General features: G+C 43.7%; 2 protein-coding genes across 4 annotated transcripts; both read left to right on the forward strand.

Annotated features, from left to right (window-relative positions):
- Positions 1–628: 628 nt before the first annotated feature.
- On the forward strand, positions 629–3,432 carry LOC111850371 (hepatitis A virus cellular receptor 2 homolog). The gene is made up of 7 exons (XM_072706292.1): positions 629–894; positions 1,230–1,565; positions 1,728–1,802; positions 1,960–2,021; positions 2,294–2,384; positions 2,653–2,689; positions 3,132–3,432. The coding sequence occupies exons 1-7, from the start codon at positions 834–836 to the stop codon at positions 3,259–3,261; spliced, it is 792 nt and encodes a 263-aa protein (XP_072562393.1). The 5' UTR covers positions 629–833; the 3' UTR covers positions 3,262–3,432.
- LOC111850360 (uncharacterized) lies at positions 3,213–9,755 on the forward strand. 3 transcript variants are annotated; one of them, XM_072706282.1, is made up of 8 exons: positions 3,213–3,344; positions 3,888–4,073; positions 4,737–5,078; positions 5,423–5,488; positions 7,998–8,074; positions 8,179–8,290; positions 8,470–8,503; positions 8,636–9,755. In XM_072706282.1, the coding sequence occupies exons 1-8, from the start codon at positions 3,320–3,322 to the stop codon at positions 8,718–8,720; spliced, it is 927 nt and encodes a 308-aa protein (XP_072562383.1). In that variant the 5' UTR covers positions 3,213–3,319; the 3' UTR covers positions 8,721–9,755. The 3 variants fall into 3 exon arrangements, with proteins under 3 accessions (XP_072562383.1, XP_023679962.2, XP_023679969.2); XM_023824194.2 differs by lacking the exon at positions 3,213–3,344 and having other exon boundaries at positions 3,577–4,073; XM_023824201.2 differs by lacking the exon at positions 3,213–3,344 and having other exon boundaries at positions 3,577–4,073; positions 4,740–5,078.
- Positions 9,756–18,411: the final 8,656 nt, after the last annotated feature.

Below are 18,411 nucleotides of genomic sequence, written 5' to 3' on the forward strand. Positions count from 1 at the left end.
GATTCTCAAATCTTGAAGGTCATCGGCAGCCTCATCTGAGCTAAAGTTTCGATCTGAATGAACGGTTGGGGTCCCCGTGACTCACCACCGCCCCCCCCCCCCCTTCACACCACTGAGAGCTCGGCGCGAGCCGGCATGACGGGGAGATTTAGGAGATCCGTACACATGCTAGATGACATAGAGTATGCACTGCCTCTCAGCTTCTAGTATGAACTATATTCGCTGACACACAATTTCATGAGAACTATTGTTCGGTAAACAAACACAACTGCACTTTAATATACAGGTATATACTGTGCTTAAAATGTATATGCAAACTGTATAGGAATGTATACTATTACTTAAACATTTGTACCCTGTGTATCTTCTATATCTGTGCACAGGAGTGACTAAGTCTACATTTCAGTACATGGTATGCTTGTATTGATATATATGTAACAAAGAATCTTAGGTATTAAAAGTACTAATTTGCTGAGACTTGAAGTGTTACGGTTATTTTTGGTTGGGCTGCATCCCCCCCCCAGCTGTGGTTTTGCAGCATTTCCTTACAGTTCCTTTTCTGTTCATTAGTTAGTTTGTTTTTTTTTGGGAGGGGGGGGGGGGGTAGTCACAGAGCTTTAATTTCCTTGTCTGTTCATTCGGCAGTACAATTAACTGCTTCGAACGGTCCTGAATGCGGAACTGAAAAGAAAAATGCAGAAGTATGAGAATCTCCTCTCTGGAAGGCGACATTACAGCGGCAGACCCCGATAAAAGGAAGCCGTCGATGTTTTAGAGCTTTGAGAGACGCTCACTGTGCACACTGGACACAGTCCGGGTGTCACTGTTATACAATGGCAGTGCATGGCCACTGTATGCCGGCATTATTGTTAATTCTGATTCACATTATGCCAGGTAAGTGCTTATTAGAATCATCAGGTACACTGTTTGTCTAATGTTTTATTGCAATTTGATTATTTAAACCAATTAATTTGTGTTTAAGAAACTTTACTTGATAACTAAAAGGTTATTCTAGGCTTAAGTATGACATAACACTGAGGTTTAACGGGAATATTATACCGTTTGTGACCATCTATAATCAACAAACAGGGAAAAGTGTCATATAGGTCCGTAAGTATTACATTTAATCCGTTTTGCAATATTTACTGTAAAGCCTGCAGATTAATCATTAATCATGATGCATCGCCTCTCAGTTTATCAAAATGTTTCTGTGCTGTTTTCTCTCCAAGTTGCTGAGAGCTCTGAGATGATCACTGGATTTGTTGGGTATAACGTGACCCTGCCGTGCTCCTACGATGCGTATTACAGGGGGATTTATGTGTGCTGGGGGAGAAGTGAAATACCCCTTACTGGCGGCTGTAACAATGAAATCATCGCGACAGATGGATTTAAAGTGACACGGAGAACATCACACAGGTATCAGTTAATCGGTGACCTGAATCAGGGTGACGTATCTCTGACCATCATCGATGCTGAGATGGGAGATTCTGGGATATACGGCTGTCGTGTGGAAATACCAGGACCATTGAATGATCTGAAAAACAAAGTTACCTTGACTATACAGAGTAAGTACAACAGACCCTTTTTTGCTTCTGAAGTAAATATCGTAGTTTTTTTTCTTTCTGCCCACATGTCCAAATGTGTGTCCTGTGATGGTCACTGTGTTTTTTTTTCTTCCTTTTACATGATCACTTGCGACATCATATGTGGCACATGCTTTCTAACAGATATTCATAACACGACTGCGTCACCATCCAGTACAGCCAGCCCTGAGACACAGACTGCGATCAGTGTTACGCAGGGTAAACCTGTTCACTCCATTATGATGCATTTTTTAAAATAAATCTTAAAAATTCCACAGTTCTTTTATTATCGAGTTTAACGTTTCAGTGTGCTTTCATTTGTTTAACTCATTATTCTGAATTTGGTCGTTATGTTTTTCTCTTGTTGCACCTATAGGTTACTATGGTAATTATTCTACAGGAAGTTCGACTGCAAACACACCACAAGGCAGCGGTCATGTGAGTGGGACTGTGTTTGTGCTCAGAAGTACTGCAGCTCTGTAACACAAACCAGATATTAATGATGGAGGAATATAGGAGGTCATAGCAGAGGTTTATGTGGAAGCCCCACAGATTCCACTGACATAATCCGAGGGCCGTCTATGTGAGGGGTCAGAGCTGACCCCCGACAGGGAGTCTGTGTGGTATTCTGTTATTTCACTGGGACTGTACTGATGTACAGGTCTGTGTCTGCAGTCTGTAGGAATCAAAAAGCTGTTTTGTCTTTGCAGGCAGACAGATCCTTCCTCGTCATTGCAGTGGTGATCCTGCTGTTGCTGTTGCTGCTGCTGGTCCTGGTGACAGGTCTCTGGTTATACAAACGTAAGCTGGTCAACTGAAGCCTGTAGAGCAGGGATGGGCAACCCTGATCCTGGAGTTCTGAAATCCAGCAGGTTTTCCATCCTACCTGGTCTCTGATGAATCACAGCTGATCTCAGGCAGACAGTAACTCATCAGGTAGGATGGAAAACCTGCTGTATACCGACTCTCCAGGATCAGGGTTCCCTACCCCACTGTAGACCAATATGAGGAGTAATGGTACAAGGAATACAATGTATCACATGTCATTTATCTTTATTCATTTTTAAAGGACAACGGCAGAGAGAAGCGAAGTCTGTGCCTGAAGTGTAAGTACCATACTGAGCTGCTGTATTTAATGACTGTTGGAAAAGAAGCTGCCCAGTTAGTAAGTGGAGCTGGTGACCTCAGGTTTGTATAGTGGCTCAGTGAAGAAGGTCGGCACCTTGATGTTCAAGCACCATGTCAGATGTTTCCTCATACAATCCAAACTATTCATCGTTTGTGTGCGTATGTCTGTGTGTCTGTGTGTTTGCGTGTGTGTCTGTGTGTGTCTGTGCGTGTGTCTGTGCCCCATGTTATTATCCATTATCATTAGCTACCTGATCCGGGCACTGACCAATTTTTAAAAATTTGTGTAATGGTCACCTGAATTTTAAATATGTATTTTTGAAATGACATATGTATTGTTCACTGGAACAGTACATGAATAGTCATGTAAAAAGTAAGCTGGTCTCAGTTTACCTATTGGTCTCTGGTCTTCTCTTCCAGGGAAAATCAGACAGATGTCTCAGTGCATTATGGGAACGTGGGCGCCCACACTGGGTTCCACCCCAGAGGGATGGTCATAGAGAACATATATGAACAAAGGGACTTTGGCGACTATGAATCCTGCCCTTAATGCCTCTTACACTTAACCAGACATCACTACTTGTGCCTCAGCTGTACAGTGGGTGGAAATGTTCACACTGATATCAATAGTTGGTGAGAAGGTTGGCGGACTTTTATTTTTCTTCTCTGATATCTGTCAGAAACGCTGTATATTTTATTAAAAAATTTCAAGACTCAAGAAGAGTCAAGAACTTTTTTCAATGTATGGAGCAAAAACACAGAACTACATCTCCCAAACAGCATAATACAAGAATTAAAGGTCAAAGCAAATACACATAAATGTAAATTATTTTTTGTCATTTGTCTGTTGTATACATCCATATAACTGAAGTTCGGTGGAAGAATGTGGCTATTAAAGTCTTAATATGAAGACTAAAATACATGTAAAACATGTTTATGTGTTTTGACAGCTTTGGCTATAACGTTAATCAAAGTCAGCACTATTTCCAACGTGAAAACACTGAGGTCCACATTGGCCACCATGATATTTATTTGTTCCTTAAAGATGTGCTGAGTGTCCCTCCTTTGGTAGGAGAGAAGCCCTACTTCTGGGTAAACGCAGGAAAACACATCGGCTTCTCTCCTTAACAATGGCTCTATCTGTTTCCGTCGGTGCTAACAATGTCACACTAACAGGCCCTGGAGAACAGCCCCCCATTCAGGCCCGGTCGGCCAGGGGGCGGGCGTTAGTCTCGCCCCCCCCCCACGCAGCACCCTGGCACTGCTCTGGGCTCCTGGTGCCCCAGCTGTACCTCTTCACAGGGATGGCCGTCAGGAAGGGCACACTTAAGCTGCACTGGATCCTCGTGTTCAGCACTGCGGGTAAAGAGACATCAACTCGTCGCTAACCGCTAACCGGGTAAAAGCTAATGCTTTAGCGGCATCGCTAACAGGTGCCAGTGCGCTTTGTCGTTACTGAGCTGCCTGTCACAGTCACTCACGCTAATGCTACCATCACTGGAAATCTCTCTCCTTTTCTCTACTTGCTGCTAATGCTGTCACTGCTCTCTCCTGGCATTTCCTGTTTCTCAATTTGTATAACAATAAGCTAACAAAGGCAGATTATTATCAAATGATCATGCATTCTAACCCTTCTGACTTCATGTATGTTGTCACCATGGTCCTGCGGCTGCTATAGACCAGATGAATGTGGTTAGCTGGCGTTGGTGATCGTGTGTCACTGCATGTCCTGCAATGGCCAGGCATCCTGTCCCGGTTTCTCCGGCCTCATGCCCTGAGTTTCCTGGATCAGGCTCCCGGGCTTCCTGTCCTGGATACGTGTTTATGGGATGTTGATGGACACCTTTCCAGCATTTATGTAGTTTTTCCATTTCATTTGATCGAGTGTCTAGTCAGGTCCCTTTGAGAAGCGTATGTCAAAAACCCGACTAAAGAATAGAATGCCTTTTATTGTCATGATACACTGAGATCAAAAGATGATCAAAACAAGTGGTGAACCCTGACCTACATTGACATTCTTTTCAGCAGTTGGCTGGTGTTCTGCTTCGACATACGAGGCCACGGAGGGCGGCTTGGTCGTCCTGCCCTGCCGGTACTCTGTGAAACGACACGGACTGAGCCACCTGTGCTGGGGTCGAAGCTGCGGCACGTTCTGGTGCCACGACATCCTCCTGCAGGCTGACGGCGACGGCATCATCTCCAAGGTCTCCGAGAAGTACCGCTTCACCGGCGATGTCCTTGCCGGACATGTGGACCTGATCATCCCGAGGGTGAAGGCCCTAGACGGCGGGCTGTACTGCTGCCGGGTGGACATCGACGGATACTTCAACGACAAGAAGATCCTCCACACACTGACAGTTGTAAAAGGCAAGGGGAATTCACTTCTTTGAATTACTTCTATTTTCCTTTTCAGTCCCTACAAATATATTATATTACCCATAATACACTGTCAACCTATGTAGATATTCATGTAGATGTAATATATATTACATCTATGTAGATGTAATATAAAATTAGTAGTATTCCAAACAATCGTTTACCAGCAATGGAGATGCTTGTTGTTTAAAAGGAACCTTGTGTTAATAACTGAAGCAGGTATTTCATTTGGCAGATTTACATTCCTGTCTAAAATCCACACTGAGGTTTCAGCAGGAACTTCCCCCAAACACTGGCTATCAGAGGTTATCGCCTGTTTTTTTTTTTTTTTGTAGCTCCTGTAGCAATGACATCATCGCTGGCTCCAGTCACACACGTCACAAAGCCGTATTCTACAACATGTGAGTACGAAATAATGCGACTGCAGACCTCGGTCACGTGTCAGTCGTATAAAATGTCTGTGTTGTAATGTTCGAGTTTTCTTCATCACGTACGCCAGGGGTCATCAACTATATTTGTCAGAGGGCCAGAGTTTTACCAGACAGTCTCTTTGGGGGCCGGACCCCCAAGAAGAAAATCAAATAAAAATCTAATTTTGGCTTAACATTATGTTTAATGTTTATACTTTTTCCATTTCATTACAAAACTGAAGGCATATAGTCATAAATGGTGGTTATTCTGACAAGAGACTCAGTTGTTGTTATTTTTAGTTGCTTTAATAGTGTGGACCACTATTTTCTTTTTGATCCACACAATTTTGGAATCCAGTCGCGGGCCGGATTGAACGGCTCAGTGGGCCGGATTCGGCCCGCGGGCCGCCAGTTGATGATCAGTGACATACGCAATGGAGGCCAGCCTTGCCTGTTTGAATAGTCACATGTCTGTGGGCCCTTGAGCGAGGCCCTTAACCCCCAGCTGCATGGATGCCGCTGCAGGGGGCTGCCCTTCGATGCCAAGCTCACCCTCACCTACATGTGGGTCACGGAGAGCAAGATGGGGTCGGCGAAAAGAGAATTTCCCCACAGGGATCAATGAAGTGTCATTATAAAAGCGATATCCTCTAAACAACAAGAGGAGGCGGGACCAACCAATCAGATGTCTCGGTCCCACCTCCTCTAGTTGCTTGGACCCACCTCCTCTACAAACTGATTGGTTATCTCTCTGAACCAATCATTTTTTTGTTCAGCCCTCAGAACGTTTTTGTGTAACATACCCATGAGCCGGAGTAGCAGGGCAGAATGTGGCCGCACAGGGAGTAGAGCTGGGGGGGCGGTCACAATCCAAAGGGATTGTTGATGGTGATGCTTGACGATGTGTATCCGCCCACCTGGACAACCTGGGGTTTGTCCGTCAGAAAGTTCATGACCCAGTTGCATTGGGTGGTTGTTCAGCCTCAAGTCTGCGAGCTTGTCAATGTGCTAGGAACTGCACGTAGTTGCCTTTGCCGTCATCCAAGTGGCTGGATTTGTTAGGTGGAGTTTGGGGCAAGTGGATACTGCCCCTAGTGTCCTGAGTTGAAATTGCAATTAATTGGCCAGACCAGCATTGCATACGTCCTATGCTGGCACTATGCACCTTTACCTAATCAGTTTGTTGGTACCCCGTAGGTAGACAAAATAATAGGTTATGTACGCATCAGATATGTGTGTTAACACATAAGGTAAGCAAGATGATGTTTTTTTGCCCCTAAACCTAACCCAAACATCAGATTCCGCTTAAGCTGGTAGGCAAATTGTAGTAGGTCAAGTGTGATGTGCAGTGTGGAGGAGATGCGATCTTTGAGCAGTCTCACAAAACTCTGCATTAGTGCGACTGGGTGATAGTCATTTGGAGATGAAGGGAGGGGTTTGGGATGGAGATGATGGTCTTATTGAAACTGCTGCTTTGGCTTGGGGCCGCGATGAGTTGAATATGGTCGACAGCAGCAGAGCTAGCTGCTCAGTGCAGGCTTTCGGGGGGGGGGCTGCACCGTCCTGCTGCCTTCCTGCTGTTAAATTTCCTGAGTATCTGTCTCATTTAGCCTTCTGAGAACATGGTGGTCAGTGAATCTGGTTTGCCGATCTGCTGATTAGCAAAAATTTGGTTTGTTTCATAGCCTTCATAGGAGGCCGTGGTGGCGTTAGCTGCAGCGTAGGGGGCGCCCTTTGAAGTCCGTGATTGACCGGAGACTCTGCCACATGTGTTTCGGACCAGATTTGTCAAACTGGCTTTCTGACTTCTCCTGCTAATGTGTAAAGCCAGTCCAGATGGATCATTCTGAGGGAGAAGTTTGAGAGTGATGTGAGCACAGAGACCAGGCGTGGAGGAAGGCTGCTGCTTATCAAGTTAATCAGCTTTTCTTCTTTCGTTTTTGTTTCTCTGTAATTCTGTGGTAACTTTGGTTTCTCATTATTCTTCTGAGATGCGCTGCGTTTATGTAACTGGAAATTCAACACGATCGTTGTTCTGCCGTACCATTATAGACAAAGGCCAAATGCACAACGGTAGGACCTGCGAGCATTTCGGTGTGGTTCAGTTAAATGCCAATTTCTTCAGGCGCCCACTCGCTGACCACAGAACTCGCATATGGGTAAGAAACCAGCCCATTTCCGCCTTGGCCGCACACAGTTAATCACCCTCATCCACTCTCACCGGCTGCCTCGTCTGAGCTAAAGTTTCGATTTGAATCGACGGACTGGGGCCCCTGTGACACAATTCTCCCCACCTTTCACACCCCCTAGAGCTCTGCAGAAGCCACCAGCATGATGGGGGGTGGGGTGGGGTGGGGTGGGGGGGAGATTTACGGGATCTGTAGAAGTGCTCAATCATGGTGATGCTCACCAAGGTCCCATTTAAGGATGTCGGGACACCGACTTCCTGTTGTGTCATAGTAACGTCTATGAGTGTCTGTCTGATACATTTTCTCCACAGATAGGTGGATGGAAACTAAGCGGTGGCCTTCAGAGCCTGTGCAACGCAAATCCAGTCCGCCCAAACCTCGGGTTATAGTAAGCATGTCTTTATCTGGAGAACATCTGCAATGACCCTACCGTTGCCGGTCCCTCTCACTCCTCTACTCGTCCCTCTCTCCTCTTTTGTCATGTATCTCTAGGAGGAGAACCCTCTCCCCAGCCCCTCCCTGCGCATCAACGTCCCTGTGCTCTCATTTTCTCTCAGCGTGCTCCTGGTACTCCTTGGGTTTCTGGCCCTGATGGGATTAAAACGTAAGTGGATCGCTGTCAGTTAACCCAATCGGGAGAAGTTGGCGAGGTCATCGCGATCTCAGCCTCTGCGAGGTCATTAACCTTGACGTCATCGTCTTCGTCACGTCCTGCTCATGCTTAGGAATCTAGGGAAAACATTTCTTTAGAAATATTACTTAATATCTGTGTTATTATCACAGGTGAGATCCAAAAGAGAAGATTGAAAACAGAAAGGTAAGATCAAAGATAAGTGTTACATTTGTGTGAGTGTGTGTAGTGTGTGTAAGTGTGTGTAAGTGTGTGTGTGTGTGTAGTGTATGTGTGTGTGTGTGTGTACTCAGCACATGTAACTGTCCACATCTATAGCCAGACAGCTGTGGAACCTCCTCACATCATCCATGAGATCCAGACCAGGAAACCTCTAGAAGAGAACATCTACACCTTGGACTGATTTACCTTTGAATCTAGTCAGCACTGCGGTGACCTCAAACAGCCAGTGCGATGACAAAGGACACTGTCCCGTAACCAAGGCACCACCTTCAGGTTTCACTGTCGTATGAAGCACTTAAATATCGTTTTGTGGAACAAGGTTTGGCCATAAGCTGAAGAAACTGCTGGATCCTTGCAGTAACAATGTTCAAAAGTATGTTGTAAGGGAGTCTTGCCAGTGTGTTAACAATGTGTGAGAAAATACAAGCGTCTAACAGTAAGGTGAATCTGACATTTCCCTGTCATATAACAATTCAATCCTAATTCCAACTGAACGAGTGAAGCTGTAGTATCATTCTTGGCCGCGATGCTTCATTACTTCATGATCTCAAATTTGAACCACCGCTTTAAAAACACTTCTAAAGCGGAGTCTCTCAAATCATCGTATAACAATTCAATCCTAATTCCAGTTGAACGAGTGAAGGTGAAGTATTATTTTTTCCCACAGTGCTTCACTACTTTAATTTATGATCTCAGTATTGAACCAGCTCTTTTCAATGCCTCCAAAGCACAAGGCTCTTAAATTATTACCGCATTATATTTTAATCCTAATTCCATCTGAACGAGTGAAGGTGAAGTATTCTTTTTACGGTGCTTCACTACTTTATGATCTCAGTAATGAACCAGCCCTTAAAAACGCTTCCCAAGCGCAAGCTTCTGCATTTCAGTTCCCTTGTTCAATTAAGGAATTAAGGGGGTGAAATTTTGTCAGATTTAATTAGTGAGATCTACACCAGCTAGTATCGAGAAGAGACCCCCCCAGGAGAAATGATATCTGTCCTGTCCCACAGGAAACCCTGCTGCATGCAGTGCTCTTCACTGGCTTTGCTGAATATGTCTAGCTCCCCAAAGAGTGGTTAAGGGCAGGTGTTTTTAACCAGAACATTGCTGGTTCATGTCCCAGATGGCACTACGCAATGTGCTTTAACCCGAAAGCCTTCACTATAAAATCCTGCTGAAAGTGTTCAATAAAGATCAAGGCCATCATTGTCATCTCTTGGACGTAGTATGTGTCGTGTTGCATAATCCGAAGCAATGTTTCCTGTTTTCCATTTACTAGTGCTTAGTGTTCACTAGAATATAAATGAAAGAACTGATATATTCTGATAGAAGCAAAGAGTATTTTTCTTTTTACTGTCCATATGGATTTCACTGGCTTTTTCTGGCCAGTCGCGTCAGTGCGTTCACATCCTCAGGGTCTTTTACAGGCTGACAGATTTCATCCCAGGCCTGTGCTGCTGAACCGCGAGTGCAGTGTCAGTTTCACTCAGTACGCTAGTGACCCTTATATCGAGTTACACAATTTCACTGTGATTTCAACATGCTTCAGGTTGTCAGTGAGTCTGCTTGTTCCTACTGGTAACATCCTGCATCAGTTTCGACTGTGGGACTAGTCTCTCTTGGAAAAACTGATCCATTGACCTTTATAATATATTTAACTAAACACATTTTCTGCTATTATCCTCCATAGTTTTACTCCCTTTCACTTACGGTTTTACATGTAAGCAAGTGCTATTACGTCTGATCCAGACCATGGAAATGTGTTGATTAGAACTGATTCGGTCCTGAAAATCACTGTTCTTCATATGCAATATTGTTTCAGTAGGTTTACCCACTGCTCCCCCTATTGGTTAAATGTGGAAAGTGCCATATAGAAGCTAGAGCAAGGGAAGTAGGTCCTGAAATAAAAATCTTTCCGTCTATTCTTCGGAAAAGGGTAGAGTAGAGCAGCTCTTTTCAGTCCTGCATAAACAAGCAATACAGTCAGGTTACTGCAACATTTTCATTTTTTTCTGTGATCAGTTTACTTGCCATGTTACTTTGCGAATGTCAGGGTATACGATTCGTCAGGGTATACGATTCGTCAGGGTATACGACTCGATATTCCATATGTTGCCCATGTGTTTTTGAATGCTTACTCTATCAGCTAAACCCAGTGCAAAGACTGACTCGATCTTCCTTTAAACAGTGATATGCCGCTGAGGTTAGAAGTGTGATATTACAGTATGATATTAAATAACAGACAACTACGTGTAGCTAATTTAACTGAATCGGATAAAAGTAAGAGCTTCATGCAGGCTTGTACATTGTAATCGAAGTACAACTTCGGTCACACTTCTAACCTCAGCGGCATATCACTGTTTAAAGGAAGATCGAACTGTCTCACTGGGATGGGATGATCTTAATTGTTTTGATAAGTAAAAAAAAATCTAGATATTTCCAACCGCCACCATGGATCTCAGTAATTTTTATCACAAGCGCCTTCTTCTGGGACACATTTAAAATATTTGCAAGCACAGCATTTTTTTTTATATAAAATTCAAGTAATACGTGCAATTAACACAGCCGTTCTCAACTTCCGTAGGTGAACGGAAAAAAAGTGTAAATAAGAAAAAAATGATTGTGTAAATCTTTTATCTGTACTATGCTTAGATTTCCTATTGCTTTCATTGTCTGTACTGCGTTCCTACACTACATGTAAAAAAATATACAGCACAAAATGAATTATGCATCACATGCAAATGATTTTAAACGATAAACTGATGAACATTTCGCGGGGAAACACCAAAAATAGGTCATTTGTGGTCGCTTGACATCATGCAATCGGGTAAATTGTTATAATGCAGGAAACAAAGTCGGGTCATGCCAGTCTAATCCTTCACACGAGCTGTTTGAAGAAACCGGGTTGTCAGCTAAAAGAATTACGACAGAGTGCAACAGATTCGAATGTCTGCTTGTCATTGGCTACGTTTCCTGATTCGGTCGCATTCAGTTGCTGAATTGTGGTTGAATTTGTAAATATTCACTATTTTTCCAGTTTAAAACGAATGCACACTTGTAGATTAGTCAAAATCTCTTACCCATCTAAACATAATGGCATAACCTTACACGACTTTTTACCATAGCAGAACTTAGGTTAATGTATTTTATTTAGCCATTGGAAATAAAACGTCTTTGCTATTTTAAACGAATCGATCTTTCATACGCGGTATGAAATGTGTATTTAAATTTACAATGACATTAAGTTATATCGATATTTGAACACTAGAGGGCAACGGTGCACCTTATTTTCAGTTTCTCAGTAAATTGTCCATTGATTTTTGCAGCATATCACAAATAGTTATCTTCAATAGAAACATATGCAAGAAGTTATTAAAGTCTCTGGACAGCTTTTTTTTTTTTTTTTTTAACAAATAAATGTAGCCGCAGAAACTATTGAAATAAGTCTTTGGTTTTCAGACCGAATCTTATTTCAAGTTAATCGGCCACTGAAACCAGGTTCTTGATTGTCGAAAAAAAAAAGAAAATCGTTCGACTTTGCTAATTTTATCCGCATCGACGTGTGTCTCTTGTTTTTCGTCATATTTGATAACCTATGTTTTTCAAGAAACCCCTTTTTGGTACAGAGTCACCGTATGTTTAGCAGACAAGAAACAGCTTATAATAAGCAGGGAGGTGTTAGAATCAGCATTTAATTGGCACCCTACTCCCCCGCCCTTTCCATGCAATTAACTTATCATCTTTTGATGGCAAACTTGACGTGTTCTCTGTTTTTTTTCTTAAAGTCTCATAAGTCTGCGCCCCAGCTGAAAACTGTATCACTTTAAACGGACATAAAGCAGATGGATATCACTCTGTGTGTGTATTTGCCAGTGAAACGTCGCGATTCCTCTGTGATCAGCATCGTTACACACCGGAGCCTGACCCTCCAATAGCTGAAAAACAAACACATCACGCAACAACGCACGACCACTGCTTTCCAAAGCAATGCGCGAATCTGTGTATATGTACAGATCCACTAAAGGATGCGGAACAAATTAATTGGTGAGGTGATGAGATATTTAAGGTGTTTACTAAATTGTTGTGACTTTCCACGTCTGCCCAGACTCTCAGAGAACAGACTGGAAATAAGGAAGTACACTTTGTTTGGGATACTTATCTTTATACCGTCTTATTTTCCCTACTGCTGTTTCTTTCCCATAGTTCAGCTTGCTTGTTTCCATTACTTTTTAGTTATTACGTGTTTAACGTCTCCTTGAGCCACTGGGTTTCCTTCCAGTCCGGTTAGGCTTTCCATTCCATAGCCTCTCACATCAGCTCCACAGTCCTGACAGGTTTCTCCACACTGACATAAAACTAAATAAGTTCAGATGCAAGAAAAATCCTGTAACACCCACGCGCACAAGAAGCAGCAGCAGCTGAAGATATAATTCAATCAACTATATTGTATAGTGTCTATGTTTAGCAAAACCATCCAATGCCCTGTCAAACTGACATAATCAATTATCAAATTTAATAATCACAATTGACCAGCGAGATATTGTAACACTTTTCCAATTATTGTGAGTTTTTTGTAATTGGCCTACTTTTTATTTGTAATACCTTTATATTTATAATGCTTTTTATGTGTTGAAAGCCGCCAGGGAAGTGATTCCTACACAGAGGTAGATGACTAGTGACGCCGGAATGTCACGATCCACAGTCGTGGAACTTTTGGAATATTTTAACTGGAATGCGGTGCCTTGTATCCCGACTGCACGTGTAAAGTAGATTTATAGAAAACGGCAGCGGGACCCAACGCACTCCGACACGTCACCCCCCCCAGCCCCTGGCGTTCGAGCGCCGTGCTGAAATCAAGCAAGAATTAATGAAATTTTAGACGCCCGCTTCTTTTCAAACGATCCACTTGAATATGGATCAAGCTGAAGTTTTGTTGTCTCCTTCCCTTTCAAGGGCTGCGTTCCTCCCGCTCCGTGGCTTTTGTATTCTCAAGACACCTGTGGATGAGACGCGCAGCCGGCTTTGATCTTCCGACGCCCGGCGAGGCGGAGCCCGGCTCTCGCATCCCCTACCTCCTTTTTACGCCGATCTCCTGCGTTATTCACGTTTTTAAGTGGAAACCGCGGAAAGAGTAGGCTGCACGTTGAAGCCAATTACGGGATAAAAGTTGAGAGAGAGGCGCCCAAAAAGAAAGCACTAAAACTAATCCGAAATCATTTTCTGGATGAGATGATAGCAATTTTGAAAGTGTTATTCAAACAATCCAGAAGATTCTCCAGGGCTGAGACTTATTTAAATGCACACTGGACAGAACCGCAGTAATGTGTGTGTGTGTTGATGAATAAGCACCTTACAGGAGAGGACGTAGATGAGGACACTTTAACAAATACATCTCAGGATGTTTGTTCATCGCTTATAGGCCGGAGCTTTCTAACATCCCATATGACAGCTGTGATACACGCTGGAAACGCAGAGGTGCTGGAAAAGTCCAGTACGTTTGCCATTGCTACGCACGTCTCTGTTTAACGGGCTTTGATTTACTAAAGCATCACGGGCAACCTGGCCTGCTAACACCCAGCTTCACGCGTAATGATCTGCAGTGATTAAGTTAATTGAGATAGTTAACTTTTCTTTTCAATTATTTTAGCAATGGCAACAGCAATGTCCTTCTTATTTATCTACTTCTGCTTTAATGATTTAAATCTCAATGAAGCATTTTCCTAAAGGCGCTATAGCATTGCGGTGTATTTTTATGTCGCCCCTAAATTCCGTTTCCGCAGCTCCGCTGTTGCAGTCGGAGGTGTTTCATCCACCGGGCTGCAACTGCGTGCCCACAGCACAGCAATATAACTGCCGTTCGTCTGCTGTTATCCTGGAGGGAAGGACCAAATTAATTTAGCTGACTGCTGCAGTTAAGTTAACGCGTCAGGCATCTGAGATATGCCCGTTAACCGAACCGGGGAATGCTTTACTCCACCCAGCTACCTGCTGACACACAGTGATTCATTGGCAGGGCTGAGTACCGGCAGAATGTCCCCCGCTCTCCAGTTCTCAGTGTTTCTGACTTATTAGGATGTTTCTGGGTACAGCAGGTGCGGGAAGGATAAACTCGGGCAGAAATGTAGGGATCCTTTTTATTATTTTTTTAAATTTTGGAATAGCATTTAATTGTCAAATCCAGAACTTTGCACACGCACGCCAACTTATAGGACATCTCGATTGTTGTTTTTTAAATTGCAAAATGCAGTTACGTAACCGGTCAAATTTTAGACAAGTCATATTTTTTGGTAACACAGTGCGTTTTTTTTTCTTTTTCACTTGTTATCGCTGAGCTCAGTGATATGGGATGCAAGCGAAACCGGGTGTGTACCTATGAGAGGGGGGTCACTGATAAATCTGACAACAGATGCAGGCATCCGTAAGCAAAAAGGGGGGTGGGGGGCGCAAGGTGGATTTTCCTCAACCCTCTCTCAGCGTGTTCTGCTGCGGGCCCCCTCTAGTGTGGTGGGAGGATGTAAACATGAAGCCCCCCCGCCCACAATGCTAGAAATGGATGCACATGTCCATAGGTGCATGGGTGGCGTGTCACTGTGGGGGTGTGGATGCTGTAACTGTGACCGGAAGGTTACAGGTTCAAATCCCAGAACTGGCAGAATCACTTCACTTCTAGACCTCTGAGCAAGGCTCTTATCTTCCAGTTGTTCCAGTGATTATTTGATCCTGCTTCCTTAAGAAATGGAATGTTATTTTAGATAAGATTGTTTGTTATGTAGATAACACTTTTGAATTTGTACATTTATTTGACTCCCCCCCCCCCCCCAAAGAGACTTACTGTATGGAGAGAGTTACAATTTATGTGTGCTCTCTGGGGACATGAACCATGACCCCACAACCTCTGCATTGTAAGCAGAAGGCTCGAGTAATGTCCTGCTAATGAACAGACAGAACCCTTTGGCTGAAAGCAGCTTCAATGTGTATGTGTTCTCTGGGATTTGAACCTGCAACCTTTACATCATTAGCACAAGGCTCTAGTAGTCTAGTTACTGAGTTACAGGAGATGATACCACCTTTGCCAATAAGCACACAGGGACACTGGGCCGAAAGAACCTTCAATTGTAGCTGAACCTACATTGCATGACCGAGTGACTTGGTTCTGAGCTGTTTCCTCAATTCCTTACTATGATTTTGATCAGCTGGTACCACATTTACTCAAGCCTGACCTACACCTCCGACGTATTTTATGAACTCACTGCCCTCTTCTCCATTGGTTGGTGCAGATGTGATCTTTGCAGTTACCTGGTTGCCAAAAAATACGATGGAACTTCCAAGGAATTTGCTAATGACAAGTTGCTCAGAGAAAGGTGTTACTCTGAAGTATCTCTGACGTCATGGTGAAATTTTATGTTTGATACGTCATTTCGAAGAACATCTTGTGCAGGATGCCATAGAAAGCTTCGGGAAGAAGACGATTTATAACAACAGTTGTATGGAAAGCATTATTATCTTCATAACAGCACAGAAGGCAAGTGAGTCCAATATGTTATGTATTTACTCTGTAGTTGTGTTTTGGAAAAGTAAGAGCATACAAAACCCAATTTTATTACCTTGGCTGTACTTAGAAATGTTGCATGACAATTATAAGGTTGTAAATTAAGTTTTCTGTTATGGGATGAAGCATATGTGTCGATGTAGTGTAAATGTGGCTGAACTCTGTAAATTTCTAAGTAGATTTTATTGGCGGGGTTCACTGTGTAAGGGCACCACCGTGCAAAGTCTGCTTCTCAGAAAGTGCCGGAAATAGAAATGATTTGGAGCTCACGAGGTTGTCAGAAAGCTTTGGGCTTCGGGCACCTCATGGACAGAGTGGCGGTGAACTGGCAGACGTTCCAGAGTTTTGGCTGAACAACCCGAAGCTGTTGTTTCCACGGTGGCCAGAGAAATTTTATGACACAAACCGCAAGGAACCGGTCCTTCCCTTGTGTGATGCCTGGGTCTCAGGTGAGAAAATGTTTCATACTAATTATGTGTCAGGGCGCATTGTTGGTGCATAAATCTCAGCTCATAAATAACAAATCAGGCAGAGTCTAGGATTAGTTTATGTAACCTGATCTTAACTGTTTCCTGAATGCTGGGTGGCTCAAGCTATGTAACACATGACCTAAGTGTCTTATTTTACCCTGTAGTACAATGATTGATATTCGCTGGAAGGTCTTAGGTAAGTCAGACAGTGGGTCACCAGATCTAGAATAGTAGCCACTGCAAACCCAGGAAAGACATGCCTGAAGATCTGCAGTTTCACCAGCTAGGAAGTGAAAATGAGTCACATTGTGCTGCTTGTCTCAGTAGTAAATTGTATAACGCAAAAATAACGATAAAATTATGGACACGGCACATGAAAATGGATTTAAATCAATGTCATGACACAGCTATGAAAGTGATTCTTATTGGTGGGGGGGGGGGCTTGTTAGCTGAGCTCTGGCAATCAGCACCCTGATTTGTGAATCTTCAAAGCAGCATGGGGGGGGGGGGCTCAAAGGGGACCGATGAATCGGTGCCTGATTTGCAGGTGTATCCCTCGTGCAATCTATGGCAGTGTTTAATAGGCCAGGGGGAAGACGCACAAAAGTCATGACATCATATGCAGACAAACAGCATTGAAAAATGATTGGTTATCTCTCTGGACCAATCAGATAGTAGAGGAGGTGGATCCAAGTAGCTAGAGGAGGCGGGACCAAGACATCTGATTGGTTGGTACCGCCTCCTCTAGTTGCTTGGACCCACCCAATTAGCAACCATCCCACTTGGTTGGTGACCTTCACCATTGCTTGGCAGGGCCACATGGACACTTGGGTAGTTACTAAACACTACAAAATTCAGCATCGAAAATGATCACAGAACTGAATCGACACCCATGTGATCCAGTTTCGAGAAAAAAAAAACTGCATGTTGAACGCTTCCCAAAGCAGTAATTTATGGCAGGGCTGTCATTCAGAAAGGCTTATAAGGACAACACCCAAAGAGGTATAACCTGCTGTATGGGGCAAGAACCCAAATCCCAGAGCAATCGAATCAGAGTCACATGGTCTGATGAGTCATCTTTCACCCGTTTTCCCTAAATCCAGACAGGTTTATGTTTGGAGAAATCCGACGAACGCCTTCATCCCACGATCTCATGGGAATCTTCAGGTCCAAGTCATTGCTCAACATGGCCAGATGATGGCCAAGGAAGATGAAACCATTTTACAGGACCAGGTGCACCCCATAATTAAATAGTTCATGATGTTCCCACATTCCGTACACAACGCTAAACAAATTCAGGAGTGGTTTCCTGCACATGAGTATGATGCCGAACACTTTCCGTGGCCTTCAGATCATGTATAAACATCGTTTAACATTTATGGCAAGTCCTGGAGCTCAGAGTGTGAAGCAGACTTCCATCTTTTTCATCCGTCAAAGAACTGGAGGCTTTTCTTCTTGACGGATGGTCCAAAATCGCACTGCATGCAGTTTACTTACACGCGCAACAACAGTTCAAGAAGGAGTTCAGCTGTTTTAAGGCTAATGGGTGACTTGGTTCTTTATGAGGCCGTCGACTCGAATGCAACATGTGGGTCACTGGGCTAAGCCCTGCAAGCTTTGCCTGTAATTGCAAAGTTGCCGGTTCAAGGCTGGTCTTGGTAGAAGAGTCGCGTGTCTGTGGGCCCTTGAGCAGGGCCCTTAACCCCCAGCTCCATGGACACCACTGCAGGTGGCTGACCTTCACTACCAAGCTTCCTTTTGCCTATGTGTGTGTCATGAAGAGCGAGATAGAGTAGGCGAGTGTCATCATTGTTGTGTGTTTCTGTTTTACCACAGTTCTTGAGCAACAGAAG

The sequence above is a fragment of the Paramormyrops kingsleyae genome, chromosome 24, assembly GCF_048594095.1.
Source record: "Paramormyrops kingsleyae isolate MSU_618 chromosome 24, PKINGS_0.4, whole genome shotgun sequence".
Taxonomy (NCBI): Eukaryota; Metazoa; Chordata; class Actinopteri; order Osteoglossiformes; family Mormyridae; genus Paramormyrops; species Paramormyrops kingsleyae.

What these genes read in the sequence shown, in the direction of transcription:
- LOC111850371 (XM_072706292.1), top strand. Translation starts at nt 834, where the DNA reads ATGGCAGTGCATGGCCACTGTATGCCGGCATTATTGTTAATTCTGATT. An exon ending in TGCGATCAGTGTTACGCAGG is followed by an intron (nt 1,803 to 1,959) that starts GTAAACCTGTTC and finishes TTGCACCTATAG; the next exon opens with GTTACTATGGTAATTATTCT. An exon ending in GCGAAGTCTGTGCCTGAAGT is followed by an intron (nt 2,690 to 3,131) that starts GTAAGTACCATA and finishes CTTCTCTTCCAG; the next exon opens with GGAAAATCAGACAGATGTCT.
- LOC111850360 (XM_023824194.2), top strand. Translation starts at nt 3,842, where the DNA reads ATGGCTCTATCTGTTTCCGTCGGTGCTAACAATGTCACACTAACAGGC. An exon ending in CGCCCAAACCTCGGGTTATA is followed by an intron (nt 8,075 to 8,178) that starts GTAAGCATGTCT and finishes ATGTATCTCTAG; the next exon opens with GAGGAGAACCCTCTCCCCAG. An exon ending in GGCCCTGATGGGATTAAAAC is followed by an intron (nt 8,291 to 8,469) that starts GTAAGTGGATCG and finishes TTATTATCACAG; the next exon opens with GTGAGATCCAAAAGAGAAGA.